At 53.4% G+C, this 27,675-nt stretch overlaps 1 protein-coding gene and 1 non-coding gene across 3 annotated transcripts; one reads left to right on the plus strand and one right to left on the minus strand.

The window, feature by feature from the left end:
* Positions 1-262: 262 nt before the first annotated feature.
* On the minus strand, positions 263-27,675 carry Rasa4b (RAS p21 protein activator 4B). 2 transcript variants are annotated; one of them, XM_052167816.1, is made up of 21 exons: positions 27,446-27,672; positions 22,046-22,102; positions 20,575-20,688; positions 20,110-20,171; positions 18,586-18,715; positions 16,172-16,253; positions 15,139-15,270; positions 12,929-13,020; positions 11,758-11,875; positions 11,374-11,524; positions 11,093-11,157; positions 10,737-10,849; positions 10,351-10,543; positions 10,103-10,240; positions 9,309-9,453; positions 8,646-8,818; positions 7,734-7,871; positions 6,297-6,432; positions 4,592-4,712; positions 795-859; positions 263-673 (listed from the first exon to the last, which is right to left on the minus strand). In XM_052167816.1, exons 1-21 carry the CDS (start codon positions 27,508-27,510, stop codon positions 552-554), a joined length of 2,412 nt encoding a protein of 803 aa, XP_052023776.1. In that variant the 5' UTR covers positions 27,511-27,672; the 3' UTR covers positions 263-551. The 2 variants fall into 2 exon arrangements, 1 of the variants encoding a protein (XP_052023776.1); XR_007974991.1 differs by lacking the exon at positions 6,297-6,432 and having other exon boundaries at positions 640-673; positions 27,446-27,675.
* On the plus strand, positions 15,471-15,630 carry LOC127673426 (U12 minor spliceosomal RNA). The gene has a single exon (XR_007975162.1). It is a non-coding gene; the product is annotated as a U12 minor spliceosomal RNA (small nuclear RNA).

A 27,675-nucleotide genomic window follows, 5' to 3' on the forward strand; every position in this document is an offset into this window, starting at 1 on the left:
CAGCCTCTAGGTGTGCCCTGAACAGAGGACCTTGGTGTGGTGTCTGCTTCCGACTCGAAGATCCATCAGCCTCCACAGCTTAGAGAATGGAGGGGTGTGGAGAGGAGATAGGAAAGGAACTGTGGGTTTAAACAGGCCTGGCCCCAGGACCAAAACTGAGGGACAGACCTGCAGCGAGGCCAAGCAGCTAGCCCCTATCCTCGGTCAAACCCCCATCCCCAGACAGGGTCTCTTGGATTCGGTCTTTCTCAACACCTCATCATTGTGGCAGTCACATTGTGTTTATTAATGGTAGCAGACCACTGTGACATCCGACCTAGGAGGCAGACAGTGGCAAAGCAGTGTGAGGTGGACAGCATGATCTCCTGGGTAAAGGATCCAGGCCATGAGGACTACAGGAGCAGTCGGGTCTCCCAAAGAAGCAGGTGCCACAGTTGTCCCCCACAGACATGGAGAAGACCATGTTGGGTCACAGCTCTGCCCAGAACAGTTGACAAGGATCCTGAGCATATCAAGGATCTCCAAACACCTGACAGGGCTCCATGGTCACCTCACGTCTGTAGCTCTAGAAGGTGATGAGGCTCTCTGGGTGGTGGGCTGGCCAGGCTGGAGCTGTGGGCTTGTCGAAGGTCCTGCAGCACTCGAAGCAGCTGGGTCAGTGAGTCCTTGGGAGCTGGAGAGAGATGTGTCATAGGGAGAGCAGATGTGGCTTCAAGGGTCTGAGAACCCCTACCCATGTGTCCCTGGAGGCAGCTGAAACACCAAACCCCGAGTACCAGATGGGAGTGACCTACCTCCATCACAGCCTGTGGGTGAGATGCCAGCTTCTGTTGCCCCGCGCAGGAGCTGCTGCTTTTCCCTGCAGAGGAGGGCAGAGTGAGGGCCACCAGCCACAACTACCTTGCTGGGAAGGCAGAGATGTCACCTGGGCTCCCTGAGTGGCTCTTAGGGGTACAAACAGGTGCTTTCAGTCCACAAGGAATCAAACAGGCTGGCTTCCATTTTTCCGGTTCCAGCCACGTTCCTCTGTAGCTCACCGTTCAAACATGGAGAGGCCAAAGCTTCTCTCCACCAGTACTTTGAACGCTGTTCTCACCATACAGCCAAGCCTGACCTTGAAATTGCAATCACTCTGCCTCAGCCTCCCTAGTGCTGGGGTCCAGGAAGGAGCACCATGCCTGGTCAGAAGGCCAATGGCGAATGGAGCCAAGCTGTGTCACTCTGGGCCTATGGGAAATGAGCCAGATGGGGTCTGAAGGACTCCAAATTCCAGTTATGGGGGGAAGTTAGGGGTAGGGCTGGAATGGGAAAGCCTGGTCTTATTTGGCTGGGCAGGCCCTCTTCCATTGTCCTACTGGCCTTGTTATTTCAAAGTTTCTCTTTTGTTTTTAGTTTTTATGGGTTTCGTTTGTTTTTGATACAGGGTCTCCCTGTGTAGAACATAAACTCCCTCTGCCTTTCCAGTGCTGGGATTAAAAGCATTCACCACCACAATCCGGCATGGTGATGTATGCTTTTAATCCCAGTACTCATGAGGAAGAGCAGATCTTTGAGTTCCAGGCCAACCTGGTCTTCAGAGCAGGTTCTAGGAGAGCCAGGACTACACAGAGCCTATTTTAATTAATTAATTAAAAGTGGGTGTGGCTAGAGAGATGGCTCAGCGGTTAAGAACACTGGCTGCTCATCTTGAGTTCAGTTCCCAGCAACCACATCTGTAATGGGATCCAATGCCCTCTTCAGGCATCCGGAGTTCATGCAGATAGAGCATTTATATACATTCATAAATATATATAAATAAACAAACAAAAGTAGGAAAAGAAAAGAAATCCCATCACATTTAGCTGTTTGGGTTTCCAAAATTGGTTCTTGTGTAGCCTAGACAGGTCTTAAACTCACTATGTAACAGAAAAAAACCTTAACGTCTTATCCTCCTGCCTCCACCTCCAGAATGCTGGGATTACAGTCATGAGCGCTGTGCCTAACTCAAAGGTTCTGTTTGTTTTTATTTTTGGAACAGGGTTTCTCTGTGTAGCCCTGACTGTCCTGGAACTCACTCTGTAGACCAGGCTGATCTGGAACTCGGAGATTCCCTTGCCTCTGCCTCCTGAGTGCTGGGATTAAAGGCGTGCTGCACTATCATGGCCCGGTTTTTATAAAAAACTTATTACTTTATATGTAAAGTGTTCTCTGTATACATGTGCATGTTTGTGCAGCACACACATGCATGCCTGGTTTGTATAGCACACACATGCATGCCTGGCTTGTGCAGCACACACATGCACACCTGGTTTGTGTAGCATACATATGCACGCCTGGTTTGTGCAGCACACACATATACACCTGTTTGTGCAGCACACATATGCACGCCTGGTTTGTGCAGCACACACATGCACGCCTGGTTTGTGTAGCACACACATGCATGCCTGGCTTGTGCAGCACACACATGCACGCCTGGTTTGTGTAGCACACACATGCATGCCTGGCTTGTGCAGCACACACATGCATGCCTGGTTTGTGCAGCACACACATGCATGCCTGGTTCGCAAAGAAGCCCAAAGAAGGTGTCTGACCCTCCTGGAACTGGAGACATTGACAATTGTGAGATATCAGGTCAGTGTTCAAAACTGGTGAGCCATCTCTCCTGTTCAGGTTTTAGAGAGAAGTCCAAAACCCTGGAAGATCACTGAGTTACAAGGATGGCTTCTGAATGACTTGCCTGGGTCCAGGATGCAGTGCAGACAAGCAATGCCTTTCTGGAGCCCGGGAGAATGCCCTAGGGAACTGAGGTGGCCTTAGAGCACCCCCAGCCTGGCCCCAGCCAGTGATTCAGAGCTAATGGGCCCAGGTGTCCTGTCTGGCAAACTTGTTTTAGAAAGTATCCTGGAGCCAGGTGGTGGTAGCATATGCCTTTAATCCCAGCACTTGGGAGGTAGAGGCAGGCAGATTTCTGAGTTCGAGGCCAGCCTGATCTACAGAGTGAGTTTCAGGACTGCCAGGGCTACACAGAGAAACCCTGTCTCAAAAAAACCAAATCCAAAAAAAAGAGAAAGGATGTAGGGCCAGGACCTGAGTTCCATCCCTGAGACTCACATGAAAGCCAAAGAACAGAACTGACTCCATGAAGTTTCCTCTAACCCCACATGTATGATGTAGAAGCACAGGGCCCCATATACACATTAGATACACACAAAACAAAATAAATAAAAGAGAGATGGACAAGCTGGGTGTGGCCACTCGGGCCTGTCATTTCAACTACTTGAGAAACTGAGACAGGAGGATCACAATACTGGGATACATTGGAAGACCCCGAGGACCAAGCAGACAGATAGCTCAGTTGGTAAACGTTTGCTTTGCAAGCATAAGAATTCTCGTTTGAGCCCAGTTTTCATGTAAAAGCCAGGCATGGTAGTGCTTGCTTGTAGTATTCCCAGAGCTGGGGAGGCAAAGATAGGCGGGGATTCTGGGAAGCCAATCTTATCAAAGCAGTGAGCTCGAGACTGATCAGAGACCTTGACACGAAAATAAAAAAGTTAAAAAAAAAAAAAAGGAGGATACTGGAGAGACAGGAGGATGCTGGAGAGACAGGAGGATGCTGGAGAGACAGGAGGATGCTGGAGAGACAGGAGGATGCTGGAGAGACAGGAGGAGGCTGGAGAGACAGGAGGATGCTGGAGAGACAGGAGGATGCTGGAGAGACAGCCGTCTCAGTGGTTCAGAGCATGTGCTTCTTCTCCAGAGCACCTGAGTCTTACCCCAGCACTTGCAACTCCAGCTCCAGGGGCACCCAGCATCTCTGGTGTCTGCAGGCACCTGCACTCATGTGCACATCCTCACACACAGGCGCACATATACACACATAATTAAAATAATGAGATTCAACCAAACTAGAAACAAAGGCGGAGAGATAGCTGGAGAGAGGCTAAGGGTGCACAAGGCTCTTCTAGGGGACTGAGTTCTGTCATGCCCCACCCTGCCCCCACTCACATCAGGTGGCTCACAATCACCTTTAGCTCCAGCCCCAGGGGATCTGATGCCCTTTTTTTGGTCTCCATAGGCACCTGTGCGCATATTGCATATGGAGGCATACACACATGAAAATAAATATATATATATATAAGTATTTTTTGTTTGTTTGTTTTGAGACAAGGTCTCACTGTGCAATCTTGGCTGGCCTAGAACTTGCCTAGGTTGACCTCCAACTAAAACCTCTCGATAGAAACCCTCTGCCTCAGCCTCCCAAGTGCTAGAATCAAAGGTGCACACACCACACTTGGACAGAAGTAAATCTGTCTAAGGCAGAAAAACAAACACCGAATCAGAGGCAAACAAGCAAAGCAAAACAAGACAAGACAAGACAAGAAAGTCCAGCGGTAGCACGGCGGTGGTGGCGCACGCCTTTAATCCCAGCACTTGGGAGGCAGAGGCAGGCGGATTTCTGAGTTCAGGACAGCCAGGGCTACACAAAGAAACCCTGTCTCGAGAAAAAAAAAGAAAAGAAAAGAAAGAAAAAAAGAAAAAAAAAGAAAGGCCAGCCGTGACTTAGCAACCCCCAGGCTGGCTCACAAGCCTGCCTCCCTTCGAGCCTCCTCACCGAAGAGCAGCCTCCATGCCTAGCAGGTGTCTGTAGATGAGCTGAGCCTCAAGGTCATGGTCCAGTGGGTCATTCCATTCCTGCAGGGCCACCCGAGAGTGGGTCTTGTCACATCCCTGATCTGGAGGCGGAGAGAGGGCAGAGTTACAATGGAAATACCGTGCCCAGCTTCCCAGTAATGCAGAAAAGGCTATACCGGACACTGGTGTCCGGCGAGGATTCACGGAGGGTCCACTAGAGGCTGGTGAGATGATTCTGACTCTGCCTGTCGCTAGCGACACTTCTGCTCACGGCAGATCATCACACCTTCAACTGCTGGACCACAGAAGATATACTATCCAAAGTGGGTGTCCTGAGGCATTCAGATCAGGGGGTGCTGGGAGCATTCCAGAAGGTCTGTCTGGAGGTTGTTCTGAACTCTGATCATGGTAGGATAGGCCCGAGCTTCCTGCATTGGAATGAACTGGTCCTGCTAATTGCTGGGTCTGACACCTTTGCCCATTTACCTGCCCACTGTAAGCCTCAGTTGTAGATGGTGGGCGTGGCTTAGCAGTTGAGCTGTTGCCCTGGGAATCCCTGAGTAAGGGGGTGGATGTGGCTCAGTGGTAGCATGTTTACCTAACATGTTAGTGGGCCTGAGTTCCATATGCAGACACACACACACACATGTATGCATGCACACACGTGTACACACATTCCAGTCTCAGCTTCTTCCTAGTGAATCGAGATCTCAGGTTGTCTCACGGACCACAGCGAGGCCCACATCAGCTCTCAGAGGGAACTGCTTCGATGGCCCCGAAGAGCCAGCAGTGCAAAGCCAGGGCAGGGCAGGTGCAGTGCAGTTGGGCGGACAGCTTATCCCAGGCCGGGCTCTGCGGGCTGAGGGCTGCAGGGCTGAGGGCTCTGAGCTTTAGTTAGCTCTATGAGTGGGGAAGGTCTTGAAAGTCCTAGAACTGATGGACAGTGTCACGTGACCATGATACAAGAAAGCTGGCTCAGCAGTTAAGAGCGCTGGCTGCTTCTCCAGCAGACCGGGGTTTGATTCCCAGACACCACATGGCATCTCACAACTGTCTATAACTAGTTCCAGGGGATCCGACAAACTCTTCTGACCTCTCCAGGCACCTCCTCACACACACACACACATACACACACACACACACACATACACACACACAGTATTCACACAAATACACATACATATACATGAAATAAATCTTTATTAAAAATAAATATAGCGGGTGGTGGTGGCGCACACCTTTAATCGCAGCACTCTGGGAGGCAGAGGCAGGCGGATTTCTGAGTTCGAGGCCAGCCTGATCTACAGAGTGAGCTCCAGGACAGCCAGGGCTACCCAGAGAAACCCTATCTCAGAAAAAAAACCAAAGCCAAAAAAAAAAAAAAAGCCAAAAAAATTTTAAAAATAAAACTAAAAATAAAAAATAAATATAAATCTTTAAAAAAGAGAGAGTCTACTAAGTTTTTAGGCTCTGCGAGACTATCCAATGAATTCTCTTATATATATCACATACTTTGCATGGCACTTACCAGACCACGCGGTCACAGATCTTTCTGTGCCAGGAGCATCTGCAGGCCTGGTGTCCTTGGGCAGCGTTGCATAGATGAGCCCCGAGACCACCCCCTCCCAGCCTATGACCTGCTTGGGACAGTTACAGGGGAAGGGGACCCGGACCAGCACTCCCACCTGTCTTGTCCTTCTGGTGACAGCAGCTCCACTTGTCCCCGCGGAAGATGCCAGGGTGATACGATCCCAGGAGGCCCGTGTTGTTGGTGCTCACTTTCCGCAGTGCAGACAGCCACTGGTTCAGCTCGTTCACACACTGCGGACAGCGCTCAGCGTCTACCCCTTCCTCCCCACACGCAGGTACCCTCTCCTGAGCCACGCCCCCAGCCCCTCACAGACTCTGGACTTGGTACATAGAAGCTAGGGTAGTCTGGGAAGAGGGGAATCAAATAACCAACTGTCTCCATCACATTAACCAGTAAGGAAGCCCGTGGGGCATTTTTGACTGACGACTGGTGTGGGCCCAACCACTGCACGTGGTGTTAGGGGCTGGTCCCAGGGTGTGTAAGAAATCAGGCTGAGCGAGTCACGGGGAGCAAGCCTACAAGTAGCAGTCCTCCACCGGCTCTGCTTCAGTTCCAACCCTCGGGTTCCTGTCCTGGGATCCTGCCTGGATTCTTTGGCTGTCTGACTGCAACCTGCAACCTGTAACCTTTCCTCACCAAGTTGCTTTTGGTCACAGTCTTTATCACAGCAATAGAAACATTAGACATACACCTTCGGCCCTTCAACTGAGGTTTCTAGGCAGGGGCTCTACCACTGAGCCACGCCCCCAGCCCCTTACTGGGGGATTCTAGACAGGGGCTCTACCACTGAACCACGCCCCCAGCCTCTCCCTGGGGGATTCTAGGCAGGGGCTCTACCACTGAGCCACGCCCCCAGCCCCTTACTGGGGGATTCTAGACAGGGGCTCTACCACTGAGCCACGCCCCCAGCCTCTCACTGGGGGATTCTAGACAGGGGCTCTACCACTGAACTACGCCCCCAGTCTCTCACTGGAGGATTCTAGACAGGGGCTCTACCACTAAGCTAGGCGCCCAGCCCCTCACTGGGGGATTCTAGGCAGGGGCTCTCTTGTTTGAATCATGTCAAAAGCACATCACTTGACATTATTCAATATTTACTTTTGGAAACTAAGGCATCGAGTTTCAGGCTAGCCTGACCTACAGTGAGAGTCTTAAAATATATATTAATTATATTTTGTATATATTATTATAAATAATAAGTTATATTATATCTTATATATATATATATATATATATATATATATATATATATATATATATACCAGAAAAGGAAAAAGCAAGCTCTGAGTCACTAAGGGACCTAGCTGTCTATTCATCTATTCATCTAGCCACACACATACCTACATATGGAGGCCCAGTGGCAAACAGGGACCATGCATCTGGGCATGAGACCCTAGGACAATATATACACACAGCCTGCAGTACCTAATGTAGCCGACAGGGGGTGAAGGGGAGAGGAAGACTAAGTCCACATTCCAAGCCCAGGACACTCCTACAGCCTCCTCCCCAGAGCACCCTCCACAGGCCACACCTTGCACTGCAGGTAGACAGTCTGAGCCCGGCCAACATCATCTGTGTAGATGACCTGCATGACGTGGGAGCTGCCGAAGCTCTTTTCCTCGACCTTCTCCGCAGCCCGGATGCTGGCCAGCTTGATGAAGGTGCTTTTCTGGGGCAGTCAGAAAAAAAGAGGCTGAGGGGACCCGGCCATGTCGCTCTACTTTCTTTTTATTATTATTTTTTATTTTTTGTTTGTTTGTTTTTTCGAGACAGGGTTTCTCTGTATAGCCCTGGCTGTCCTGGAACTCACTCTGTAGACCTCGAACTCAGAAATCCACCTGCCTCTGCCTCCCAAGTGCTGGGATTAAAGGCGTGCGCCATAACCACCGGGCTACTTTATTTTATTTTATTTTATTTTATTTATTTATTTACTTACTTACTTATTTAATTGTCGCTCTAATTTCTTATCTGGCCTCCACATCCCTGGCCGGTGGCATTAGAGCTTACAGTGAGGGATCTGAACAACTCCTCTCTCGTTCCTAGTGGCCTGCTCTGTGAAGGGATCCCAGCCAGCGTTAAGAACAAATGCTAAGCCCCTGGGAAGGACGCACCTAATGCCCTGGAATGGGCGGGTTACCGAGCATCAGACTCACATCAAATGCCAGGTGTTGAGGCTAAACCTGTTTGAAGGGTTTGTATCCAGGAAGGTTTGCAGAACAGCCAGAGTGCTAAAGTACCCTACCCTGCAAGCATTCTGCCCAATAAGCAATAGTCCTTTTGCCATTTTGTTTTAAGACAGGGTCTCCCGTCGCCCAGACTGGCTTCGAACTGTCTACGCAGCTGAGGCTGGTCTTGGACATCTTGGGCTTCCTGCATCCACCTCCCAATTGCTGGGCTTACAAGCAAGCACCAACCTAGAGAGCCTCGCTGCTCGCTCACTCACCTTGGAGCTGGATGTCTTGGCGAAGCTGAGGGCTTCCGTGGTAAGGGAGAAATAGAGTTTCTTGAACGAGGAAGACGCCAGAGGGCCTTTGCCTTTGGTCCTGTGGATAAACAGTGGTCCCTCCTTCACAGGCGGTGGTGCTAACGCGTTTAATGCGCGCTGCAGGTCCAGCTCTGAAGGCGGGGGAAGAAAACAGCCAGGAAAGTCTGACTATTAAAGAGGCGGGGCAGGGGCGGGGCGGCGATTAGGGGAGGAGCTAAAACCAAAGGGAGTCAAACTCTGGGAGGAGCTAAGACAATCCGGATGCTGGGACTAGCGGTGGGCGTGGGCGTGTTGGAGAAGGGCTGGGGAAGAAGCTTGGTTCGTGTAATGTTTGCTTAGCTTGGACAGACCCTGAGTTAGATTCCCAGCACCACATAAACCCGGGCTGGGTGGCACATGCCTATAATCTCAGCCCTTGGGAGGTGGAGGCCAGGGGATTCACTTGGATTTAAGGTTTTCCTTGGCAGTGAGTTTGTGGCTAGCTCTGGGTTACAGGAGACCCTGTCTAAAACAAAACAACGAAAAGGCGGCCGGGTGGGAAGAGGGCTTAGTCTCGGTGGACGGGGTCAAGTAACAAACTTGCACGCAAGCCTTGGGCGCGATAGGTGGTGAAGTCCTTGCCTTCCTTTTCTTCTATGTCCACCAGCTTCGTAATGAAGTCCTTCAGCTGCACCACGCCCTGGCGCACAGTAGGCTGTAGTGGTTCCATCCACGACTCTTTGGCCCTGGAGCCCGGTGTGTCCATATTGCCTATGTTCTGGACTGCCTAGGGGTGACAGTAAGAACAATGGAGCTTTGGGGAGACAACATCTTCCTAAAGATGGAAGGCCTTACACAGTCCCATAGGGGAGCTAGGATGTATGGATCGTGGCACTTGAGTCTTTGGACACTTGGTAATTTGGGATCAACATTTCGGCTTTTGCCTGTTTAATTATATTATCGTTGTGTGTATGTTAGGGCTTGCCTGGGCATGTGTGGAACTCGGATGGTGATTTGTGGGGAACTGGTTCTCTTCTTCCATCATGCGGGCTCCAAGGATGGAACTCAGCTCACCAGGCTTGGCAGCAAGCACCCTTACCTACTGAGCCCTCTTGCTGGCCCTGAAAGTTTCATCCTACTACCAGACTGTTGCGATGCTGGGTTGATAGATAGATGCACGTCTGGGAATAAGATCAGAACTGGGAAGATTCCAGTTCACAAGGCAGGCTTTGGGCTTTCTGTGTCTGCTTTCTGTGTAGATGGGGTTCTCAAGAAGTGATCGTGAGAATGCTTTTAAACTGTGAGGCGCGGTGCCATTGAGGATCTGCACGACCTTCCTAGTGCCAATTGGTGCGACACTGCGGAGCCTAACCCTAACCCTAACCCTTTGCAACCTAACCTGCCTTGCCCTCCCGTCCCAGCCTGCGGGCCCACACCTTGGCCAGCAGAAGTAGCGTGCGGCTGGTGCGAGCATCTGCATGCCGCTCTCGCAGGTGGAAGAGCTTGGGCGCCAGGATGGCGGGAGAGAAGAAGCGCAGGCACAGGAAGCTGGTGACCGCGATGAATGGTACGTTCTGGAAGGGTGCAGAGAACAGAGCCTGGTCAAGAAGCATATCCGTCCCGTGGGATTTCCTTTCGGTCCCGGCCATCACCTCTGCCGACAGGGGGTGGGGGTGGGGCGCACCTGGTGCTGGGCGCTCGGGAAGCGCTCGCGCACGCGCCGGAACAGCTGCCGAAAAGTGGCGCGGACCATCGCTGGGCACGCGCGAACCGAGCGACATATGGCGCTCAGCAGCGCCCCCAAGTGGGCACGCAGCGTCTGTGCGCTCTGCTCTAACACTTCAGCCTCAGTCTGTGGGCGGTGCAGCCCAGAACACCTGCAGGGGATTAACCAAAGGACGGTCAAGGTCAGCACTTGCGAACGCGTGACAGCTGGGGGGGGGGGGGGTCCCATCTGACATCGGACACAAAGAGAAAGGACGTGTGAACCCAGACACAAGGAACCATAAACACCTTTACACAGGACCTGATTGGGCACAGTGGTGCACCCAGCGATTACCCCGGCCTCACCCTACATCCTTAACTTCCACTTTGCTGGGGTCCAGCTCCACGTACTTCTTCTCCTCGAACACTCTGTCAATGATGGGGCCCAGGATGCCATGCAGATAGCGCATCCCTGCCACCTGAGGGCCACCATAAACCACACTCGTTAACCACCCTTGTGTACCATCTGCCTGGAGGATTGACTCAGATCTGGGCCAAATGCACAATTACGGTGACTTCTCTACTGAATGTGTGTCTACATGCATGCGTGAATAAATGCATGCATAGACGAATTAATAAATGGGTGAGGAAAATATCTGGCCATCAAGGACCACAGACAGGACGAGAGGGTCTCTGTCTGCAAGATGACCGTGCGACCTTACCTTCAGAAAAGACTCCATGGACTTGGAGGCCAGAGAATTGCTCCGGAAGAGGGTGTTGGCCTCACCTGCAAGCAGAAGTTCTAGTGGGCAGGGAGCTGGGACCTCGGAGGATGGCGGGCGTCTTTAACCCCTCAGAAAATGGTTTTCTCATCATTTCCCACCTGCCCCGCCTGGACTATTCTTTTTAGGGGGGTTGCAGTCTTGTCTCCTTTAGAGGGGCCACTAATGTGCTAAAGAGGGCCTCTTCCACCCCGCCTGGGATAAGTCCTCTCAGGCCTCACTGGTGCGGCGCAGCTCCAGCTGAAAGAGCAGGTCCAGAAAGTCCTTGGCCAGCCCCTGCCCCAGGAAGAGCTTGAGCAGGGTGGTGGCCACTTCCTGGCGACACTCAGCACTGGTGGTCTCCTCAATGATAGGAATCAGGCGTCCTGGGCCCTGCAGAAAGAGGTAGCGCTCAAACCCTCAGGGAACCTAAACCCCGCCCCACCCCCCCAGGGTTAAGTCCCCAGAGCATCATGGGAAGATTGTCTGGGCAGAGAGTGGGGCCCTCTGGACATTGGTTAGTGCCCTCCCAGCCCCGGGAGTCAGTTTATTGCTCTGTGGAATGGGCTCGGGCCAGGTGCGTTCATTTAAGCGTGGGTGCTCCCAGCTCCCCAGGGGCTCCTCACCTGAGTGCCCAGCTTCACGTCCTGACACAACAGTTGGACGAGAGGTTGGTAGCAGGCTGACGGCAGCACTGTCTCATCCCGCAGCCGCACCTCCAACTGCAAGGAGCCCAGGTTGCCCCTGGAATGGGCAGCCTGTGATGTCTCCACCGGGGAGCTAGTTTGCCCGGACCACGGGCACTCACAAAGGCTCAGGCTTTTCCCCTTGGAGATTAGCAATCCCTTGCTACTCCACGCCCGCTTGGTCTTTCCGTGTCCCTGTCTGGAAGACCCTTCTCGCCCTATTACCCAAAGAACTACCCGCGCTTTCCAAAGCTAGTTCCATCGTGCCGCCTGACTCCAGGGGACTCTGGGATTCCGCCTGTGCCTACCAAGGTCTCATATTCCAACTCTGGGACTCGGCCATTTCACCCGTGGGCTTTACCCTGGAAGCGAACTGTTAAACTAACAGAGAAATCCAGGCTCGAGTAAGTCAGGTCACACGCCGCAGTAAATGTGGCCACTAAGGTTTCTTACTGTGACTGCGGGAAGGGTAGCCTGGGCTACATGAGACCCTATCTCGAAAATCTGAAATTTAATTTTGAGATAGTGTCTGGCTTTATCAATCCAACTAGCCTCCAATTTTTAAAACGGGGTTTACAGGTGTGGTCACTCTGCTTGGCGCCAGGTGTCCCATGCTTGCACGCCCGTACCACAGTGCATAGCTAGGGAGAGTCCACATGACCTGCCGAGCCATCTTGACAGCACGAGGTGTTAAGTACCATCAAACCCGTGACCTTGTGCCTACAGGGCAGGCCCTCTTAACTGGTATATCGCCAACCTTGCCCCTCCTTTCCTATGGCACCTCTATTTTTGGAGACTCTTGGGAAAAGAGGGTTCAGAGTCATGGCTCCGAGGCACTGTCTCTAGGGACTAGAGATCTCCAAGGAAGCCCTTTAAAGGGAAAGGAGCCGAGGACATGTTCTAGAAAGTGCCGGAACATACAAAACCAGGGGATCCGGGCATAACTTTTAGCTCAGAGGACAAGAATATAAAAAGGGAGCAGGAAGATCCCACCTGGCTGAGAAAGCCGCTGTCATTGTGGCTAAAGACTGAGGGACAGTTGACCTGTGAACCCCTGACCCCTGACCTTTCTTTCTCTGCACACACCCCAGGGCCCACTGGTAGCACTTACTTGCCTCGATGGCTTTTGGACTGATCAGGCTGCAGCCGGAACCAGCCCTCTTCCTGCTGGGCTGAACACAGTCTCTGAACATTGACCATCACCTGGAAAAGGGCAGAGGAGGCTGGACCACTCAAGGCACTGAGCTTTCTTCTTCAGTTTTTTCTGAAGCTGGGGATAGAACCCAGGGTCTCCCAGATGTTAAGCCAACCCCAAGCCTTACCCCTCTCTCCTCCCTGGGGGATTCTAGGCAGGGGCTCTACCACTGACCCACGCCCCCAGCCCTCCCTGGGGGATTCTAGGCAGGGGCTCTACCACTGACCCACGCCCCCAGCCCCTCCCTGGGGGATTCTAGGCAGGGGTTCTACCACTGAGCCACGCCCCCAGCCCCTCCCTGGAGGATTCTAGGCAGGGGCTCTACCACTGAGCCAGGCTACAAGGCAGCAATAAATGCAATGACTGTTCTTGGTTGTCAACTTGACTACATCTGGAATTAACTGAAACCCCAAAATAGAGGGCACATCTGTGAGGGTTTCTGCTTAATTTGATGTGGGATGATCTACTTTTTGGGGAATGGGGTGGAGAGTGGTCCAAGACAGAGTTTCCTAGCCCTGGCTGTCCTGGAACCAGGCTGGCCCTGAGCTTCAGAGATCTGCCTGCCTCTGCCTCTCAAGTGCTGGGACTAAAGGTGTGTGTCAGCACCGTCTGCAGGGAAGCCCTACTAATTTGGATCGCTGACAGAGGATCCTTTTGCTTTCTGCCTGCTTGCCCTTGCCTCGCGGGTATTAGAGCCCACTTATTCGGGACTCCAGCGTACACTGAAGACCAGCTGTCTCCGTGGACTGAGCAACTCCTGGATGCTTGGACCTCCCATTCATAGGCAGCCGTTGCTGGACAAGCAGGACCACAGCCTGAAGTCGTTCCGATAAACCCCCCTTTTCTTTCTCGAGCTCTCTCTATAGATTCATTCTATAGGTTCTGTTACTCTAGAGAACCCTGAAGACTACAAGAGCCTCGTTCATTTTTTTCTCTTATAAAAAGAAATGTTGTTTTGTTTTGTTTTTTTTTTCCCAGGCAGGCTCTCAATATGTAGCACTGGTTAGTCTGGAACCCAGTATGTACACCAGGCTGGCTTCAGACTCACAAAGATCCACCTGCCTCTGCCTCCTGAGTGTTGGGATTAAAGGAGTGCACGACCACACCTGGCTTATTTTTTTCTTCTGAAATAGGGTCTTAGGTATTCCAGGATCATCCTGATCCAACGTCTCAAGTGCTGGAACTGCAGACATGGGTCACCAGGCCTGGCTTGCAATTTTATTTGTTTTTTTGGTTTTTTTTTTTTTTTTTTTTTTTTTTTTTTGTCGTTGTTGTTGTTTGGTTGGTTGGTTGGTTGGCTGATTGGTTGGTTTGGCTTTTTCGAGACAGGTTTCTCTGTGTAGCCCTGGCTGTCCTGGAACTCACTCTGTAGACCAGGCTGGCCTCAAACTCAGAAATCTGCCTGCCTCTGCCTCTGCCTCTGCCTCTGCCTCTGCCTCCCAAGTGCTGGGATTAAAGGCGTGCGCCACCACTGCCCAGCACAATTTCATTTGTTGAGACAGAATCTCACTGTGTAATCCATGGTAGCTTCAAATCTGCAGCAATCCTCCGGCCTCAGACTCCCAAGTGCTGGGAGAGCTGCGATGTGTGGCTTACTTTTTATTTTGAGACAAGGTATGGCTAAGTAGCCCAGGCTGGCCATGAATTCACTGTGTAGTCCAGGTGGGCCTTGAAAAGGGGATCTCGCCTCAGCCTCCCAAATATCTGGGAGGGTTAGGCTTGTGCTGCGAGGTTTGGCTTCAAGCATTGTTCTCCTAGGGCAGAGGGGCACCTTGACCACGTCCCAGAGAACCAGAGCAGCCAAGTGGGAGCAATCCTAACTTTACAGTCTGAGAAGGTGAGCGACACAGCAGGAATGGACACCAGATGCTGAGGTGGTGGGTGTGGCCTGGGCATGTGGTGGGGGTAGCCTGGGCAGTTGGTGGGGGTAGCCTGGGTAGGTAGGTGGGGGGTGTAAACTGGACATGTGATGGGTGTGGCCTGGGCAGTTGGTGGGTGTGGCCTTGGCAGGTAGTGGGTGTGGCCTGGCATGTGGTGGGTGTGGCCTGGGCAGGTAGTGGGCGTGGCCTGGGCAGGTGGTGGGGGCAACCTGGGAAGGTAGGGATGGGGATGGGGTTGATACTCACTTTGCCTAGAAAGTCATTCCTGCTAACAAGATCCCAGTCCCAGACCTCCACCAGCAGTGCTTCCGAGGCTCCTTTTTCCAGCTCAAAATCAAAAGTCTCATTCCAGCGTGGGTAGCAGGATTTCTTCACCACCTGCTCCGAAAGGGATAGTGGACTCAGTTCATCGGGCTAGCCGGTGCCAGAGTATGGCACCGCCCTGGCTCTGTACTGGTAAATGCTTCCAGATCCAACCAGCAGTGGTGGAGCAGGCCTGTCACTCCAGCGACCTAGAAGGCCAGAAGACTAAAAGTTCAGGGCCAGCTTGCGCCACTTAGTGAGACTCTTAAAAAAAAATGCCTTAAACTTATGGGTAAGGAAAATAATGATTGGGGTGGTGCCTAAGTCCCGCTGCTAAGGTGAGATGAGTTTTTGAGTGGGTAAAGGGTGTCCCTAAAGGCAACCTACCTACAAATAAGTATGAGAAATGGGCCTCAGTGGTAGAGCCCCTGCCTAGAATCCCCCAGGGAGGGGCTGGGGGCGTGGCTCAGTGGTAGAGCCCCTGCCTAGAATCCCCCAGGGAGGGGCTGGGGGTGTGGCTCAGTGGTAGAGCCCCTGCCTAGAATCCCCCAGGGAGGGGCTGGGGGCGTGGCTCAGTGGTAGAGCCCCTGCCTAGAATCCCCCAGGGAGGGGCTGGGGACGTGGCTCAGTGGTAGAGCCCCTGCCTAGAATCCCCCAGGGAGGGGCTGGGGGCGTGGCTCAGTGGTAGAGCCCCTGCCTAGCATGTTCCAAGTACAGGATTCAATCTCCTGTATTGAAGAAATACTTGATCAGCGATAGCACATTTCACCAAGGGGGAACTGAGGTCCAGAGTGAACAAGCAACTCATCTAAGGCCACACAACCAAATAGAGGTTGCATTGAGAACCCAGCTCTGGACAAGCTCCTGCAGGGTGTCACCCTCTTCAGGATGATGTTCATAGAGATCAGAAAATCAAGATTCAGAAGCTGTTCCCGAGTTTCCACGTCCTCCACTCCATCCCCTCCAGTTTCCTCACCGAGGTCTCCTGGGTCCGGCCATTGTAGTGCACACGGACAAAAGGGTCGGATGCGCCATTCCGGTCTTTTGGTGCTAAGTCCCTGGGAGTGAAATGGGGACAGGGCTCACTGCTCCTGCAGCTTGTGTGCAGGATGGGGTGAACACAGCAGGCTGGGCAGGCTAGGCTCATCCACGGCCGCTGGACATCATACTGGCTGGCTGCCTGGCAATTCTCCCCTCCCCCACGGCGACCCCTCACAGCCCCCTTGCCACTGACCACGAAGGCTACAAAAGGCTAGGTCTCCTGAGCGAACAGCTGCAGAGATACCCTTGTGCCTGACTTGTTCAACAGAAGAGAAGGCGGGAACAGCTGGGAACTATCAGTCATACAACACTCGGGAAGCTGAGGCAGGAGGATCGTGAGTTTGAGGCTAGCCCGAACAGCATACTGTCAGTATGAGATGCATAGCAAGACTGTCTCAAAGAGTAGAGTTGGGCATCGAGGAGGCTCGTGTGGCTTGGCTGTAGTCCTTGGAGCAGAGGCGGGGGTGGGGGGGGCGGTAGGGAGGTGGGGCGGTGCAGGGGCACATGTTTCTGTGCTGTCCATCCTGAGGAGTGGCAATGCATGCTTAAGTGGTGGCCCCAAGGTCCTGAAGTTTGGTACTGTATGCAACCATGAGCACGTGTGTACAGACACCGTGCCAGAGGCAGCCCGGTGCCAGCATGGCTGAGGAGGGTGGGGGGAGACAGATGGGAGGGGACCCTGGATGAGAGGAAGAATGGGGGCGGACAGGCTGTGGCTCAGCCGTTCCTCATGGGTCCAGCCTCAGGGCGGCCGGTATCGCTCCACTGAGCAGAGAGGCCACGTTCTCCTAAATGGGCTGACTGTCTCCAGCATATTCGGTTTCTTTTGTGGAACTGGCTGGCTGGAGGCTGCCCACTGGCCCAGGGGTGGACTGGAGGGACTTTGCTACCCCACCCGAAACCCTGTCTGAACATGTTATTATTCCCTTTTGCCTCCGTGAGAGACACACCACACACACACACACACACACACACACACACACACACACACACGACAGGGAGGAGGCTGTAGCCAGAAGGGAAGGCGCCTCTCATGTGGTGTCTGTGAGTCACAGCCAGGCCCAGACAGGAATGGGGACAGGGACAACAGTTAAAAATACCCCAAGGCTGGGGGTTAGTCCTGTCACAGGTGACTCAGGCCCACAGAGCCATCCGAGCCATTATCCCACCCCCACACCCTGTCTGGACATACCAAGAACTTTCCCCTTCCACCCCCATGAGAGACTATACACAACACAGACACACAAACACATACCCACAGCGCGCACACACACACCACAGTAAACACAAATATATACACACACAGACACACAAATACCTACCCACAGTGCATGTGTACACACACAGACACAGCACACATATACACCACAGTACACATCATACACATGCACAGACACGCCACACATACCACACTCATATGCACATATGAACACACACAGGGGAGGTTATATCCTGGGGCTGGCTAAGGAAGGCCAGATCTAGAAGAAGGACATTGGTATCTGACCACAGTTCAAGTGTGCACATAATACCCTTGCACTGCTGTCACACGCCTTCAATCCTAACACTCTGGGAGGCAAAGGCAGGAAGATCTCTGTGAGTTTGAGGCCGGTCTGATCTACAGAGAGAGTTCCAGGACAGCTGGAGCCGCTGATCCCCTATTTTGGGGGACCTAAAGTTCCCCTTTTGAGCATCATTTTAGGCTGAGCAAGGTGGGGCCCCTACAATCCCAGCACTCAGGAGGGTGTGGCAGGAGGGTCATGAGTTCGAGGCCAGCCTGGGCCACAGAGCAAGACCCTGCATCATAATAAAAGACAGGAGAGCTGTGACTCGGTTGGCAGAGTTCTTGCCCTGGGTTTGAGCCCTAGCCCAGCACAGACTGGATGTCGTGGTTCGCACCCATGGCTCAGAACAGGTAAGTGGAGATAGGAGGATCCTGGTTCATGGTCATCAATGCTACAAGGCTAACCCTTGTCTCAAAAGAGAGAGGGGGAGAGAGAGACAGAGAGACAGAGAGAGAGAAAGAGAGAGCGAGAATTCAGAGCCCAGAGGTAGTGGCGCACGCCTTTAATCCCTGCACTTTAAGAGGCAGAGGCAGACGGATCAATGAGTTTGAGCCCAGCCTGGTCTACAGAGCAAGTTCCAGGGCAGTCAGGGCAATTTCACAGAAAAAGTGTCTCAACAAAACAAGAAAATTCAGATCGGAAGGAAAGATCATCCTGTCCCTGAAAGCTAAGCCCTGTAAGAGTCACTCAGGCAACATCTCAACATCTGGACCGCCAGGCCATCTTGAGAGGAGGAGGACGAGGAGGAGGCGGGGCCTCCCCCAGCCCCTCCCCCAGCCCATCTCACCTGGCCTCAAGCACGGAGCAGCGCAGCCGGCTGGCTCGGACCCCTGGCACCACCTCCAGGCGCAGGTGGATCTCACCCTGCACCTCCTCGTTCGGGTCCACCTCCGTCAGGTGGGTCCAACCAATGAATCCTGCAGGACTTCGTGTCAGTCAAGGATGGGCCCCGCCCCCACACACCCTTCACCCGCCGACCCACCTGCCCCCTCCCCCCATAGCTTCCCCATCACCCCCTTGAAGGCCTCTGGATATTCCCAGTGACAGATGGGGAAACTGAGGCGCAGGGGCTGAGCAGCAGTTGGAAATGCTGAACTATTTGTTTATTGACTGTGTTTATTGATTTGTTTATGCCCATCTGAGCTGGACTGAGCTGCCAGGGAACTCTCAGGGTCTTCCTGCCTTTTCCTGACAATGCTGGCCTTATAGGCACAAGCAGTCATGCCTGGTTTGTACTCGAGTCCTGGTGATTTGAACTCGGGTCCTCTTGCTTTTGAGACAAGTGCTCTTCCTTGCTGAGTCACCTCCCTAGTCCTCTATTTTTTTTTCAAAATTTTATTTTATTTTATTTTATTATTTTATATGAGTACACTGTAGCTGTCTTCAGACACATACCAGAAGAGGGCGCCAGATCTCATTACAGATGGTTGTGAGCCACTATGTGGTCGCTGGGATTTGAACTCAGGGCCTCTGGAAGAGCAGACTATGGTCTTAACCACTGAGCCATGTCTCCAGCCCTTTTTATTATTACTATTATTATTATAAAGCAGAGTCTCATGTAGCCCAGGCTGGCCTCATTCACACTATGTCGCTGAGGATAACCTCACACTCCTGATCCTCCTGCCTCCACCTCCCCAAAGCCAATATTACAGGCATGCACAAACACAGCTCTTAGGCCTTCAGTATGGACCTGGCTTTGATTACATGCTCCTGACCCCCACTGGTTGTGGACTCTCCACTCTATCCTCAGTTTCCCCACCTTGAAACGTGAGAACAGTGGCTCCCTCCTGGCCACCGGAATGATAATTTGAGGACCTGGGGTGGGAACTACCAGGGACCCACTGCAGGGAAATGTACCAAGGGCACCTGGACGGCTCAAGGCTGTCACAAGAGAAGCCGCTGGCCTGGCCGTGTCAGGAGGTTTCGTGAGTCAGCAGAGCCTGCCACCCCCTCAGCCCCACCCCAGCCTCACAGACAGGAACAGGTGTGTGCTCCAGGAAGCCATGGCACGAGTCAGAGGCTCGTCTGGCAGAGCCCAAAGGACCCATGAGCTCCTAGGCTGGACCATCTGAAAAGTCCGGAGAGGGTGAGACCTGTGTGAGGTTACACAGGGAGACCTGGGCAGGGCTGAAACCTCTGTGTTTCAGTGTGCATTCCGGAAACAATCCAAGTGACCCGGCAGCCTGAACCAGCATCAGGCCGATTCCCTGGGGTCTGGGACCCATGGGGAGGGACCCCATGGAAAACAGCTGCACTGAGTGGCGGAAGTGCCAGGTGCTAAGTAGATGAGCGGGGAAGTGGAACAGCTTACCCTTTGGGTGAGAGGCTAGCGTGTCCCTTGTGAGGCAGACCTTCCCAATCACATCGTCCCGGCTAGGGGTGGAGACAGAGGCAGAGCTGAGCTATGAAAGCAATTTGCCTGGAGCCCAGCAAACTCAGCCCTTACAGCTCCGGGTCCCCCCCCCCACCCCCTGTCCTCTAAGAAGCCATCACCCAGAACGCCTGTGCAGGCTGTCGACACTCTCACGGTACATGACACACTTCTGCATGTAAGATCTACAACACACCAAACCCATGCCTTCTGGGTGCCCACATCATAGCTCATGTCACAATACACACCCAGGCCCACATGTGCCTACGTGTGTGTGCACTGGGTCAATGTGCAAGCTCAGTACCACCTCTCCCCAACCCCTCTCAATATCCCCGCCTACAAAGAGGATGCAAAGTCACAGCGAGGGTCACATCCTGGCCCAGCTGCAGTGCAGGGTGTTCTTACCTAAGGGCATCCTCATCCAGGACATAGAAGGCCACCGTGTGGAACGTGGGGGGTAAATGTACCTGGTACTCTTCACCCCAGAAGGGGCACAGTGTCTTCCACACGGTGGCTGTCCTATAGGAGAAGCGCATCAAGACCCGCTCAAGCACCCCCACCCCCTTTGCGTCTGGCACCGGCCATCGCATTGTCTCAGCATAGAGCGGACCCTTGCCATCTTGCGGCCTGCGCTGCTGGCCTCCCGCTCACCCGGTGTCCATGAGCTATTGCTGTACATTTGGGGAAACGAACCCCATGGTTGACAACAGCTCAAGGTCGTGGTATAGCGGCGAGGCAGGGGTCAGCAATGGCTGCCCAGTCCATGTGTGCTGCACAGCCCAGTAGCTCTGGTCATGACCTTTAGAGAGTATGGTCTACGTAAGGGGCAGGACAGGACAGCAAACAGCAGTCCGTGGGTTGGAGCTGGTGAGGTAGCTTATCCGGTGCCCAGCCCGACAGCCTGGGACCCAGAGGGTAGAGGGAGAGAACCAACTCCAGCAGACTGTTCTCAGACTTCCACCTACCAGCCGTGCCCACGCTCTCTTCCCACATCTCTAAATAAATAAATGAATGTAAAAAAAAATTAGGTTGGGCAGTGGGGGCACACGCCTTTGATCCCAGCACTAGAGAGGCAGACATAGGTGGATCTCTGAATTTGAGACCGGCCTGGTCTACAAAGCGAGTTCTAGGACAGACAGGGCTGTTACACAGAGAAACTCTGTCTCAGAATGAGGAGGAGGAGGAGGAGGAGGAGGAGGAGGAGGAGGAGGAGGAGGAGGAGGAGGAGGAGAGGAGGAGGAGGAAAAGGAGGAGGAGGAAGAGGAGGAGGAGGAAGAGGAGGAGGAAGAAATTAGGAAGTTGACAGAAAGTGCAGCTAGAGGAAGTGGCCCTTCTGGGCTTGAAGAACAGATTTATTAGGGGATAATCTCTCTGAGAGTCTCTCAGAGAGAGGGGCCCCAAGTCAGAACACAACAAAGTTCTGGTGTCAGCCAGACTTGACTTCAATCTGGGTTTGTCAGCTTCTTAGGCATGAGAGACCCTGGGCAAGTGACTTAGTCTAAGCCTTAACTTCCCCATCTGTAAATGGGGTTTAATGGTACAGTAGCCGCTGAAATGAATCCCAAAGGGCTGATAAAGGGTTCGCGGAGAGACTGGTGGATAGTTCTGGAACTGCTCATCCCTATGTCTCTTTGGGTGGTAAAGTTTACAAAGATGGACCCGGGGAAGGTGACAGTTGCTTGCCAGCAGAGGGGTAGATAAGGATAACCTGAGGTCTGTAATTGACAGGACGAGTTTTAGGTGGGTCTTTCTCACTGAAAAAGTATGAGAGTCCCAAAGGGATTAGGGAGTCCCAGCCCTCATCCAAACCCTGAAGGAGCAGGTGGCAGGATGCAGGAGGCCAGCCAGCGCCCTGGCTTCAGGAAGGGAGGCGTACCTGATGATGGGCTCATTGTCCACCTTCACGATGCAGTAGGGGTCGCTGCTGCCCGTGCTGCAAGACAGACCGGCAAGAGACAGGGCTGGTTAGCTAGCTACCTGGTGGGGACCAGGCTGGGATGCGGGAGAAACTTAAGGAGAAAGGAGAGGTCTTGGGGGCGGGGCTAGGGACACGGAGGCGGAGTCTAGGATGGAAAATTTGCTGGAGTTGCGACTTCAGTGGGACTGAAACAGGTTTAGAGAGGCCTGAGGTTGGGGCCGGGGTACGTAGCACTACGAAGGACCCTTGCTGGAGATCTGTAGGACAAGCCCAAGGAATACAGAACTACTGTGGGGCGGGGGTGAGGGGCGGGGCTTTGTGAAAAGGCAGGATTTGGGCGAGGCTTGGGAGACTATGGGTGCTAAGTAGGGAAGCTTGCTGGGGGCGAGGCTTGTAAGAAAACTCCCAGGGCAAAGTTTAGGGCAGCTTTGGCCTTGGAAGCTTGGCTCCTCACTGGGCTTATAGCGGGGGGGGGGGGGGGGGGGGGAGAGGGGGAGGGGGGGCCTAGCATCTCCCAGGCAGTGCCCCTCCCTCTGCCCGAGAAGGCATCCCAAGATAGTGCAGACAGACCTAGGTGCCTTTTCCAGGCCGCACCGCAGCCCAGAGACTTCAAAACACACACCCCTGTGAGCAGGATGAGAAGGGGGGACCTTCACTGGGCTTCCCAGTCCACGCTCCCAGCTGAGGCCCTCCACCCACTGCTCCTTCCCCCTGAACAGCCTCAGCATCAAGAGGCCAGGCATCTGCCAACACCTCGAACCTCCAGACCAATGCTCTCCCTGAATGTTTCCCTCTGAGTCTTTACTCTCCCGTCCCTGCTGCACGGGACAGTCTTCTCCAGTAAGAACCCTCCCCTACATGGGAGACAGTAGGGCTCCCCTAGGATCGGGCCGGCTATCCCTCCTGCTACGCATTGATCCTTAGCACCCCAGGCCTGACAAGAGTGCCCTTACCTACAGGGCTGTGAGCTACGTATGTGTGGGTAAGTACCTTCTCTTGAAGCTGAGCACAGGGCTTGGCTATGCTTACTGAATGACTAATCCTGAAAAAGGAGGGCTGGATACATATACGTAGACGTATATGAATACCTATGTATATGTATGCCAAATCCTAGGAATTTGGGCTCTATGGGTTATGAGAGAGAAGTGGGCAAAAAGAGGGTGTGTGTAGAGCTATCCCTAGAGTTTGTCATTCATAAAAAAGAAGGGCATTTACATGATAGAAGCTAGATGAATTCCAATTTCTACTTCCCAATTTTTTTCCCCAGATACCGGGGCCCTCCTGAATGTTAGAAGGCGGGGGGCTCTAAGGCTGAGCCACATCCTCCAGGCTGTCACTGGAAGATTCCAAACAGGCGCTTACGCTGCTTAACCACGCCCCTGGCACCTCATTGGGGGATTCTAAACAGGTGCTTACTGCTTAGCCACGCCCCTGGCACCTCATTGGGGGATTCTAAACAGGTGCTTGCTGCTTAGCCACGCCCCTGGCACCTCATTGGGGGATTCTAAACAGGTGCTTACTGCTTAGTCACGCCCCTGACACCTCACTGGGGGATTCTAAACAGGTACTTGCTGCTTAGCCACGCCCCTGGCACCTCACTGGGGGATTCTAAACAGGTGCTTGCTGCTTAGCCACGCCCCTGGCACCTCATTGGGGGATTCTAAACAGGTGCTTGCTGCTTAGCCACGCCCTCAGCACCTCTTTTGGGGGATTCTAGACCAGGATCATACTGATGAGCCACCTCTCCCGGAGACCCTCACTGGGGGATTTGTTCCCAATCTCAAACTTCCTAATTTTCTAAGGAGACCTTTGAGGCAGGAGATGCCACTGGCAACAAAAGTCTCCCAAGTCCCCCCCTCAAAACAAAAACAAAACAAAACAAAAAAAAAAAACCCAAAAACAAAACAGGAAACATCTGCCCAGACTGTTTGGCTTCGGGAAAGTGGGAAGTGTAACGTCAACTCACAGAGTAGCTTCCCCGAGTCTCTGAGACCAGGCAGGCTGGTACACACAGGGTCATAGGTACTGGTAGCGTTCCTGACTCTTGATCTCTGTGATCACACAGAGCTCCTCCAGTGAGTTCCCCTCCAGCATCCCTAACTTGCATCACAATAGCCCAAAGTTGGAGGACTCCAGGCGCCAAAGAGTACCCCAGGCACAGAACACATATTCATTTTTCCAAGGAATTTAGAGTAAGCCGCAAAGATCAGTGCCCAGCCACGGTGGCGTGGATCTCCTTAATTGTATTCTCTTAATTCTAAAAAAATATAAAAAGATTTTTTAAAACTCCTATGTGTGTATGAGAGAGAGAGGAGAGAGAGAGAGCACAAGTGAGTGGAAGTACCAGAGGACCACAGAATAGGATGCCTGGGGCGGTACACGCCCACATGGGTGCTGGGAACCGGCCTGGTCTTCTGCAAGAGCAGAAAGCATTCTAAACCGCGGAGCCACCTCCAGCCTCCATGTGGTCTTTCTGTTGTTTCCTTTTTTTAAAGACAGCTTCTCACTCTGTAACCCAGCCTAGTCTCAGGCCTTTGATCCCCCTGCCTCCGCTTCCTGAGCACTCTGGGTAACAGGCATGCGCAGCAGGGCTCAGCTTCCGGGTGGCCTGTGTGACCTGCCAGAGGGTCCCCTCTGCCTGTCTACTCCTTCCTACCTCAGAGGTTCCTGGGGGTGGAGAACCTTCCTCTTCGCTGCCATCCCAGCTGAATTCAGCCTGGCTGAATGAATGGGTGGATGCCTGCGCGAATGGTGTGTCTAGGCAGGACCAATCATAACAAACGTTCCGAGGCAAGAACACAACCTGGGGGGAGCTGAATACCAAGGCCTGGGAGAATGGCCCAGAGGGCGGGAACAGAGTGTCCAGTAGACAGATCCCCAGTGTCCAGAGCAGGGCCCAGCAGCACCCCTGCTCTCTACTCATATACTCTCCACCCTGGTGAGACTTCTGGAAGTGCACCCCGTCTCCCACCATTCCTTCCTCAAGCCAGTGGCCACTGGCCCGGCCTGGCGACTTGTAGGCCTCTATATTTAGGGCCTTGGCAGTTTCTAGACTGGAAGAGGAAGGAGAGGACAAGCCCCGAAATAGCCCTAGGCTTGTCCCCAGGGCCACAGACAGGTCGTAGGAGCCAGTGGGGCACTAGTCACCCAGGGACTCAGCTTTCGCCCAGCTGACCTAGGGACCCAGGAATGGAAGATAGCCATGAGTGGGCAGAGCGCGGCAGAATCAGAACCTTGCTCACGATGGCCGCTGCGGAAGAATAAATACAAAGGGGTCGGCAAGTGTGGTGGGTGGCGCACTCGCACTCACGGGTCGTATACCTTGGGAAGGAGAGAGGCAGGAGGATGGCGAGTTTGTGACCAGCCTGGGATGTATGGTGAGGTGTGCATCCTGCTGGTTGGTGCAGGGAATGCGAAGGCAGTGAGTCACAGTGCCTGTCCTCACAGTTGTCAGGGACTGGCAACCTCTGAAGGTTCCTAGGTGACCAAAATGTTTGAGAGCAAAGACAGAACCTCAGAATCCTTTCCAAAGGCACTAGGGAAAAGCATCAGATAGGAAGTTTGAGAAAGGCCCTGTAGGATGAATAGGAGTTTTCAGGGGGGCGTGTCTAAAAGGAATGTCAGAAGGCCTCTAATATTTAAAAGTAGGATGGCTCAATAGGCAATTTTCAGTTCGAATCTGCCTGCACTCAGATTCAGCTACTCGGTGCTTGCTGGAATGGTGACTGGGGCCATAAGAAGAGGCCAGTGGGGCAGGGCCAGGAAAGAGATTCCACAGTCAGGCCCCACAGCCCTCGGTGGCCCCTCTCCTGGGCATGGAAACCTCTTCTCAGAGTCCCAGAGCAGCAAGGCCCAGGTAGGCACAGCCCGAGAGCTTCTGGACCTTGGCGCCAGAGCCAGCTGCTGGCAGGGATGGGGAGGAGGTGACAGACGGAAGGGGCTGCTCCTCCCAGCAGACACCAGCCAGAGGAAGCCAAGATGACCTGGTTTACCAATGCCCAGGGAAGGGAGGGAGGGGCTGAGGGCGCGGGGGAGGGTGTAGGGGGACTGGGAAGGCCTGGAGGGCTGTACCCGCCCCCGCCCCCCACCCCCACCCCATCCCCGCCCCAGATCCCTAGGCTCATCCAGCCTCCACCCTAGAGACCTAATTTCCACGGGAGCCCCTCCTCCCTTTATGCACAGAAACCCACCTTAAGCCAGCCCACCCTCCTCCCTACCCGTTGCCATGGCAACTGCTGAGCTGGCCTCTTCAGGCCCAGGGGGCCTTGAACTGGAACCAGCTCCTGGCGCTAAGAGTGCAGGGAGAACCTTCCGGTCCTCGAGATGAAAACACAAACACACACACACACACACACACACACACACCTCCCCTGCTTCTCAGTTCTCTGTAGCCAGGAAACTCCCCAGGAAACCCACCGGGGCTCCCGGAGCAAACTTTGAACCCTAAGCCTCTGCCGCGCCTCTCTGGTTTTATGATAGTTCCGTCTCCCCAACACCAGGATTTCAGGCACTTGGTTCACAGAAAGGGAAACTGAATCTTTGCAAATGAGGACCTAAGAAAGCCACGAGACACATCGTAGGAGTCACGCAGTTGATCTCGGGAACCCACTAAACACAGTGTGACAAAAAGGGGTCTGAAAGTTCTCCAAATCTGGTCATGGATTAGAGTTAGCTTTATTAAAAAATGGTAATGCATTTTAGGAGCCCTGGATTCACGACTTTGCTTTGACAAAGCAGTTTGCGTCTGTTGGCATCGGTTTTCTAATCTGTAAAATGGTCTGAGGAGAAATGCCTTGCAGGGACTGATTTAAGGGGGAGGCCCGGCTAAGTCAAGGGAGCCTCTAAATCCTGCCTCTATGTATCCTTCCTGTCCCCCTGACCTAGCCCCCCCCACCCCTTTCGCACCTGCATTCCTTGCCCAAATGAATAGCGTGCAAATCCGGCGGACAACTCTTGCGGTTATTATAGACTCCCAAACTCCAGAGCTCTGGTTTTTGAGGGGCACTCCGCCCCTTTCAGCCACACCCTGGGCAGTTCTTGCGCTGCCACCCCAGTGCCAGCTTCAGTCCTTTAAAACTCCTGGCGCCCTGTGAACTCCGGCTTACTGCTTTTTTCAGGTGGAGAAGCCCCTCCCTTGTCTCTAGCCCTCCACCCCTAGCTTGCCCCTCCACCCTGTCAGGCATCCACAGCAAATCTCACTGTCCCCATTTTCCTAGCCAGCCCCCCTCCGTGGCTGCACACGCCACACCCTCTCCACTGCTTTCATTGTGGGGAAGCCCTAAGGACCCCGGCAAAGGTCAAGTATATAAGAGGGGAATCCCACCAAAGTTGGGGTAGCTACCCCAACCCGCTACTCACATGTCCTTGGCGGGCAGATTTTTCCCTTCTACGATTCGGATGGACAACGAACTGCGCTTGGCCATTGCGACGTGGAGGGCTGGCGGGGAGGGGCTCGGACGCCTGGGTCCCCTCCCGGGGGTGGGGGTGGGGGACAGTGCGAGTGGCGCTGCAGGCAGACGGGTGCGGAGGCCAGAGAGGGGAGCGCTGAGGCCAAGGGATCTCCGCTACTCCATTCACCCCTCCCCGCC

Source organism: Apodemus sylvaticus, chromosome 22 (assembly GCF_947179515.1).
Source record: "Apodemus sylvaticus chromosome 22, mApoSyl1.1, whole genome shotgun sequence".
NCBI lineage: Eukaryota > Metazoa > Chordata > Mammalia > Rodentia > Muridae > Apodemus > Apodemus sylvaticus.

Coding starts and splice junctions, on each gene's coding strand:
- Rasa4b (XM_052167816.1), bottom strand. CDS start 27,510: ATGGCCAAGCGCAGTTCGTTGTCCATCCGAATCGTAGAAGGGAAAAAT. Junction 11,525..11,757: donor ACGTGAAGCTGGGCACTCAG/GTGAGGAGCCCC, acceptor CTCTTTCTGCAG/GGCCCAGGACGCCTGATTCC. Junction 674..794: donor ACCCACAGGCTGTGATGGAG/GTAGGTCACTCC, acceptor ATCTCTCTCCAG/CTCCCAAGGACTCACTGACC.